The sequence below is a fragment of the Trachemys scripta genome, chromosome 1 (assembly GCF_013100865.1).
Source record: "Trachemys scripta elegans isolate TJP31775 chromosome 1, CAS_Tse_1.0, whole genome shotgun sequence".
Classification (NCBI taxonomy): Eukaryota; Metazoa; Chordata; order Testudines; family Emydidae; genus Trachemys; species Trachemys scripta.
In genome coordinates, this window is record NC_048298.1 from 87,557,632 (window position 1) to 87,565,525 (window position 7,894).

Below are 7,894 nucleotides of genomic sequence, written 5' to 3' on the forward strand. Positions count from 1 at the left end.
ATAGAAGCTCCCCTTCCACCACTTTAGGAGGCCAAGCACTGTAGATTTGTTAGGTGCCTGGGAATTGCATCTTAGATGGGTTAATATAAATGCCACACAACTACCAGTAATAGTGCATTTATAACCAGGATCCACAACTGACTACCCACTCCCTTGACAGGGCCTCTGTGTTATGAAACATTCCGCTCTGGTTTTACAAGTGAGGGGAGACATTCGCTTTCTTTAATTCTGTTTATTACAATCAGGTGATATCTGCAGTTACACTTAAGCAGAAGGACACATGCTGTTAAATAGAGTAACTAATGATTTCACCACTTCCTTTAAGTACAAGGAGAAACAATCAAGCAGACACTGGGTCATTTACTGCTGAAGAGAGGCTGAGGCATCGTGATGGAACAGGAACGCTGACAAGGAAGAGGGGAAGGACTATGGGGGAATTTACACCAAAGTCAAACCTGCCAGGCCTCACTCAGCTGACAAAAGAAAGACTCAACTGGATTAATTTTAAGGCACTGTTTACATGTGATACCACTGCCCTCTAGTGGACAGATTAAGTGTTAAACTCTGCTGCTAAGGCCTGTACTTTGAGGTCTGCCTTCGTTTACCACCGTGAAGGGGTGAGTGGCCTTGTTTGGTCTGATGATGACTATCACCCCATACTTCTGGAAATCTCACCATCCTTGCACAAGCCAGTCTGGTGACTTCCCTCCTGGTTTCTCGGTAGTTAATTGCTCTCACACCTGGAGCCTTCCACTCAGTATTTCACCAGCAGGGCAGTTGGAGAAAGAAGCACCTCTCATGTCACTCCAAAAATGACCCCTTCAGGTTGCTGACCAGAGGATGAGATGCTCTGAAAGGGAATACTGCTCCATCACTCAAGGGATGGAAAGATGGAAGTTGATAGGGAAGTTGGTTCCTTTCTATTCTAGTAGCAGGTGAAGTGATAAGTCTTCCACCCAGAAGTAGCTACCTTAAAATATATTACATGGGCTTTCAAGATTATTGCTAACTTACATACATATTGACAGAAGAATTAAACTGGGGCATCTCTAGGTGCAAAGTGCATTAAGATTTGTTGGTTGCCTTTGATATATATGTTTTTATTTTCCTATATATATATTTACGTTCCTATATTCATGTTGTTAGCTTTTCTTGTTTCTTCTTCACTTTCAACTGTGGCTGGAAATTCAAAGTCAGTGATTCAGTGCTGGGTCTTGGTGCTGGTGAGAGGTTTTAGGAGCCCAGAGATGGCACTTCCTCACCAGCCAGCTTCTTTGTAGGCATTGTTCAGACGAGTGCAGATTTCGTTGGTCACCTTCTCAAAGGAAGCCTTGCAGTCTCCACCATATTTCTCCTCCATCAGTTGCAAGATAATGTCACAGATTATCTAAAGGAGAAGGGAGGGTGGGAGGGAAAGAAGTAGACCATGTGAACTCCCTCCATTCTATCTGTGAATAAGAATTGCTGTTTGTCAGTTGGGTTCCTCCTAATAAGAAAAAAGTTGTCTGACTCTTTTTGGCGAAGGGAAAGGCACACACAAACAGCTCTGCAATGTGTGTGGCATTCAGAACTGGAAATGGGTAATGAAAATGAGCTGTGGTGGAAAACCCACTCTACACCATTACCGTTGTTTGTGTAAATCTATCCCATATCCGATGGATTGATTTTGGCCACACTTATATACGTAGTCATAAGAGCATATGAGTAAATCAGTGGTCCATCTAGTCCATTATCCTGTCTGTGACCAGTATTAGGCCATGTCTACACTACCTCTTTGGTCAGTATAATTTATGTCGCTCAGGGGTGTGAAAAAACAGACCTCTGAGAAACATACATTAGACCAAGAGACGCACCAGTGTGGACAGCGCTATATTGAGAACTTCTCCCACTGATATAGCTATCGCTGCTTGTGGAGGTGATTTTATTATGCTGACAGGAGAGCTCGCTCCCATCGGCATAGAGTGGCTAGATGAGTGATCTTGCAGCGGCGCAATTGCATTGTACAGCTGTGCCACTGTAAGCTCTCTAGTGTAGACACGGTCCTAGATGTTTCAGCATATGGTGCAAGAAACCATGTACTGAACCATTATGGATTAGCCTGCCTGTAAGGTAAGCTTTCTCCTAATCCTCCTCATTTGCTAGGTGTCTTATACTCTGAAACAATGAGGGTCTTTATCTCTTCTTAAATATATATGTAATGTCATTACAATACTAACCTACTTCCTAGGCAAATCTCGAGATTTAATTAATGCTACCAGAATGCTTTGAAGGTTAAAATTTCTATGTACATTCTATATAGTACTATATTACAAGCCTGGGTAATGTGATGCAAGGGGATGTAGGGATGGGGGAATGGACACTACTGGCAGCACATTTGTCAGTTCTAATTATGGCCTTTCTGCAGCCCCAAATGCATAAGCATCATCGAAGCCGATTGACACCTGTTCTGTCTCACAGAAAAGATGTGCATTCCATTACATGTTGGTACGTTTGAGGGGAGAAGTCTGCTGACTCACCCTAAAGTTCTTGGGGTCAACCTTGAGCTGCATGGCATGTTTCTTGCCAAGTGGGTTCACTATCCCAAGGAAAGCATCAGTGCTGTCGAGGTGTTGGACCAAGTCATTGATGGTGGTGAGGACCCTCTTGCCATGACTCCTGACCTGATCTGACTGTTCCATCTCTTCAGCTGTACCCATCCCTTTAAAGTGGGTGAAGTAGGACTTGGTGTCTGGATGTTCTGTAAACATTCTGCAATGGGTTTGGAGAAGAAATGGGAGAGAAATACAAGACAGTTGAGAGACTTTTTTTTCCCTCATGAACTGAGCACTGAGGCATTGACACTGGTGTAGCTTCATGTTCAAGACCTCGTCTCATGTACTTCCCTGACTTCACTCCCTAACTATAGTCCTCACTTGCTCCCTTTTCTGTGTCAGCTCTGGCTTTCTCTGGCCTTCATTCCCTTCTTTCCTAGCAAGTCAAAAGGAGATCCCTGCTAACTCCAGACCACTATCCTGTAGTATCAGGGGGTAGCCGTGTTAGTCTGTATCTACAAAAACAACAAAGAGTCTGGTGGCACCTTAAAGACTAACAGATTTATTTGGGCATAAGCTTTCGTGAGTAAAAACCTCAAATCCTGTAGTAGTCTGCCATTCCCTCCACTCATCCACCTCCAGGATTTTTTCTTGTTAATTAAACTTTAAAACTTGCTCAGGCTGCTGCCAGCCAGAAACCCAGTGACCACAATGATGCTTGCTAACACCAAATGCTCACAGCCTACCTGTTGTCTTCTCTTCCTAGCTAGTTTCACTCATCATTTAACAAAAGTATGTAAAAGAAAATTCCTCCAGAGTGTGAGGCCAGGAAGCACATTCACCACCTGTACCTGGATTAAAATCCTACCTTGTTCAGTTTGCCCACTTAAATGGATGATTTATAAAACAAATAAAAGCTGAAATCCACTGGAAATTGAGAATTCAGACCCACCAAGGATGTTGCGAGAGCCCCAGAAGATGTAAACAGAGAATCCAAGTGGTAGGCTCTTCCCCTTATTTAAATACATGAATAGATGGAGGGAACCCCTAGCATAGGCTTTGTTAGCCAACTCTTTATTCGGGGAAGGCCCAGACTGCAGTTTGCTGCCTGCCTTCAGATGGTTAAGTGTTAGGTACCACTGGCATCATTCACACAAAAGATGGTTTAGGGTGAAGTTACCTGTGAAGGACATGAGGCTTCTTTCTATAGTCCCATCCAAAGTTTAGCGGCACCTTGGCAAATCATGTAAGAACACAATATTTCCCTCACTGGACCAAACTAATAATTTATTTAGTCTGGCTATAGAAAGTGCCAACTAAAATTCCCTGGGCAGAAGGGCTTATGGTTTAAAGGGGTACAAGTTAATCCACTACAGAGCAATGAAATACAGAAATGGAGTGGAAGGTGGCCATTGAAATTGAAATGCCGCACAGACTAGCTGAGGTTCAGAGTGTAGCTATATACATGAGAAGTGACTCTAAAAATGGCCTTGTGTGGTTCTAGGTTTGTGACTCAGTGACTATCATATCATTTAATAGGTAAAGATTTTTTTTATTTTCCCAAAACTTCCAGCCCTGCAGGTGTAGCCCAGGATCTGATATTAAAGCCAGGACTCCTGGCTTGGGCATCATCGCCAGTAAAAACAAAAAAAACATCTGCAATCAGCTGTTAGTCACCAATTGTGCAGATAGTGCATGGAAAGGAATAGAATCCAGTTCATTCTCCATGAGCTGTGTTTGTTCAGTAGAGCTAACAGTAATAAAAACGGCTAAATCTTTTACAGTAAATACCACAGGGAACAGATCTGTTGAATGAGACAGCACCATTTTAAAAATTATCTCTTTTCTAACCTTAGTTGTACTTTACGGTATTCTAGGATGGAGAGGGAAAGAGCTTTATATACATTTACTGAGGCTGATGCAGGCATTCGGAGTGGTGTCAGAGGAGGAAGGAGTGATTGAAAGAGACACCAGAAATGGTAAGGAGTCACACTTGGGCAGGTCCGTGGCAGGGTTATACGAGTGGGTAAAGGCAGAGATGTAAATGCCAGCTGAGTTATTGGGTGCTTTGAAGATGAAGAGAAGACGTTTGAATTTTTGGGAAGAAGACGGGAAGCCAGTGTTAAAATTCTAGAAGAAAAGATCCAAGGAGAATGAGACTAGAAGCAAAGCTATTAGTTATTTAAGAGGAGGTCAGTAGTGAGAGCAATTTCTGTGGAATGAAATAGGTGAAAGCTAGATTGGAAAGGGTCAAGGAGAATTGAAAGAGAAGTTTTGAGGACATAGAATTAAACAACTCATTAAAGGAGTTTAGAGGGACATTGGATCTGGTTTCTGTTCCTGGTTCTATCATAGACTAGTATGTGGACTAAGGAAAGTCAGTTAACTTTCTGTTTTGTCTGTCCCATTGTTAGCTGCTTATGGGACAGAGTGAAGAGGAGTATCTGGCTAGCTGGCCTTCTCTTTTATACTGTTCGTTATTGTATATACCTCAGTTATCTCTTTTCTTTTCAAGTGAAATAGTTCTAGTTTCTTTCATCTTTTCCAACCCATTTCTTCACACTCCTCTTTTATTTCTCTGAACCTCTTTTGTCTCATCTGTTTCCCACTGAGGTGCGGTTTTATAGCTAATAACGTTTCAAGGCAAGGAATTGTGCGAAGTGCACCAGAACAAGTTCCTAGCATGTAGTTCTAGGTCTCCTTTCCTCCCCCGCTTGGCTAGCAATGGAATGGGATCTTTCTTTACCTGACCAGCACAGTTGTCCCATTGTCTTCAGCATTGGCATACATCTTCTCCCAGGCCCCACGAGCCCTCTGCACTTCTGCTTCAGAGAATGCCATGTTGAGATCAGAGTGCAGTGAGATGAGAGAGGAAGGGTAGGGAGTTGCAGGTAGTGTGATTTGTGCTCCTGCTCTCTGTTTCAGAGTTCTCTATATACTGCCCTAGGGATTTAAGGGCTTTTGAATGGGTGCTTTGTTTCCACTTCAGTCAGTCACATTTCTGCAGGTTTTAGTGCTGTCTAATCACCTCTAATCAGGAAAGGAGGTTACCATGTGGAGAGGGAGGGATAGCATTCTCACTGTGAAGGCAGGGGACCACAGTACACAGAAGCGGTCTTGCTTTGAAGGGAGGGGAGGGAGAAGAGGGGTTGGGGTTTCAGTGGGCAAGGATGGGGTTTGGGCTGGCCTATCCAACGGCTTTTCAGCCATGGCAGTGTGTCCGTTTTCTTCCATAAAGACACCCCCACACTGCTGTGGGTATCACAGTGGCAGGGTAAGTTTTATACCTTTGACCCCTCACTCAGTATCTTTGTGGCCACTTTTCCAAGTGACAGGCCCAGCACCTGGCTGTCTCTGAGTGGAATCCTGAGATTCATCCCATCTTTAGACTGGGTCTCCAGGCTACAGTACACCTGTTACCAACCATGTTTCCTCAGACAGTCCAGTTGGGTTTGGCCCCTGCTATAGACTTCCCTTCAGGAGCCATGAACACTAGGTGAAAACAGCGACACCCAACAGCTTCTTCAAAACAAAGTATTTATTTATCCATAGGAATGTAGCAATCAGGGAGAAAAAGGCCTGCAAAAAGGCCTACACCCACATAATGCTTAGCATTTCCCCCCACACTTAGGGAGCCATGAGAGGAGGGTCAGCATCTCCCCAGCAGTAATTCCTCCTTTGGACACTCTCAGCTTCAGGGCTCAAGCTTTTAACTCCTTCCTAGCTTTGTTTCCTTTTTCCCACTCGGCTTCTCACCATCACCACCACTACTTGGGGTTACTAGCGAGCCTGCTGAGCAGAGCCTGGTGGGGGGAAAACCTGCAAAGGCACCGATACCTGTAATAAGTGTCGGTGATTGGGCTATCTGCAGACCTGCAAAAACCACCCAGGACTGAGTTAACTTTGCACCCATACAGCAGACAGCATGGTAGCAATCAAATAGACAGAGGTAGGCATACTATCAATGAATAATAGAGATCTCCCACGTTCTTCACAGAGTGTCAGTGAGCCTACGCTGATCCCTTTCTAGTGTATCGCTGACCTGCCAACTCCACTCCACAGTGTCTGTCACTGTCAGAGCAGTGACCTCCCTATGTCATCGGGGATGTAGCCAAGATGCTTTTATAGTTCTTTGTGGTTTGATCATTCCATGCTGGCTACTTTGACAAGGAGGGGATTTTTCTCAACTCATCCATTGCTGAGAACTGGCATCTGAATCAAACTCTACTAATCTGGCCATCAGAGCCAGCTCCCCATCTTGGCCTTTCCCAGCCCCAGCCCTCCAATTTAAGGGATACAGAGTCTCTGTAGTCCTGGTGTGAACATTTTTTTTGCCTATGCTGCTTCACCTCTGTGACGGTACCTCCCATAAGGCTTTATGGAAATATGCATATGAATGTGTATATATAACATAACTAGAACGTGTTTTATACTACATCTGCCATGTAACGTATCTCTGTAAAGGTTATGATCTATTAAATCTATTAATCCTATTTGTATGCATGTATCACTTTTGTATTCAAAGTTATGAATATTGGCTGCATACTTGTTTGATTCTAAGTAGGCTAAGTTGGTCAGCTTCCTGAGAAAAGACTATTCTCAGTAAGTGCCCAATCCGGAAACACTTAAGCCAACCATGAACTTGGAGACACCAATACACATCTGGGCTTTCCCAGGAATGTGGCTTGGCTGGTAAGGAACTCAGTCATGCATGGACATGTGACTTGCCCAGGTGACTCCTAAACTCCATCTTGGAGCTGGACTTTGCATAGGAATGAGGAGAGGGTTTCCATCCACAAGAGAAAGTCTATTCAAACCCCTGGGAGACCCCCTCCATTTTGTCTTCAGCTGGCTAAAGAGAGAGTCTCTCTATCCCCCAGGATACTTGGAAGAAACTGGAACAAAGGGAAGTGACTGCAAGGGGTGAGAATGATTGCTGGACCCAGGCTAAAAGGAGATTAGTCTGTAAAAGGGAGCATTCTGGAACTGGTGAGCATCTTATCTGTATTCAGTTTGATCAGACATAGATTTACATATTTTATTTTATTTTGCATGGTAACTTACTTTGTTCTGTTACTACTTGGAACCACTTAAATCCTACTTTCTGTTTTTAATAAAATCACTTTTTACTTATTAATTAACTCAGAGTATGTATTAATACCTGGGGGAGCAAACAACTGTGCATCTCTCTCTATCAGTGTTATAGAGGGCAAACAATTTATGAGTTTACCCTGTATAAGCTTTATACAGGGTAAAATGGATTTATTTGGGTTTAGACCCCATTGGGAGTTGGGCATCTGAGTGCTAAAGACAAGCACACTTCTGTTACCTGCTTTCAGGTAAACCTGCAGCTTTGGGGCAAG

At 43.6% G+C, this 7,894-nt stretch overlaps 1 protein-coding gene across 2 annotated transcripts; it reads right to left on the reverse strand.

Moving 5' to 3' along the window:
- Window positions 1-317: 317 nt before the first annotated feature.
- On the reverse strand, window positions 318-5,377 carry LOC117879590 (cytoglobin-1-like). Of its 2 annotated transcripts, XM_034774872.1 has the most exons (3): window positions 5,278-5,377; window positions 2,517-2,748; window positions 318-1,387 (listed from the first exon to the last, which is right to left on the reverse strand). In XM_034774872.1, exons 1-3 carry the CDS (start codon window positions 5,370-5,372, stop codon window positions 1,259-1,261), a joined length of 456 nt encoding a protein of 151 aa, XP_034630763.1. In that variant the 5' UTR covers window positions 5,373-5,377; the 3' UTR covers window positions 318-1,258. The 2 variants fall into 2 exon arrangements, with proteins under 2 accessions (XP_034630763.1, XP_034630760.1); XM_034774869.1 differs by lacking the exon at window positions 5,278-5,377 and having other exon boundaries at window positions 2,517-2,855.
- Window positions 5,378-7,894: the final 2,517 nt, after the last annotated feature.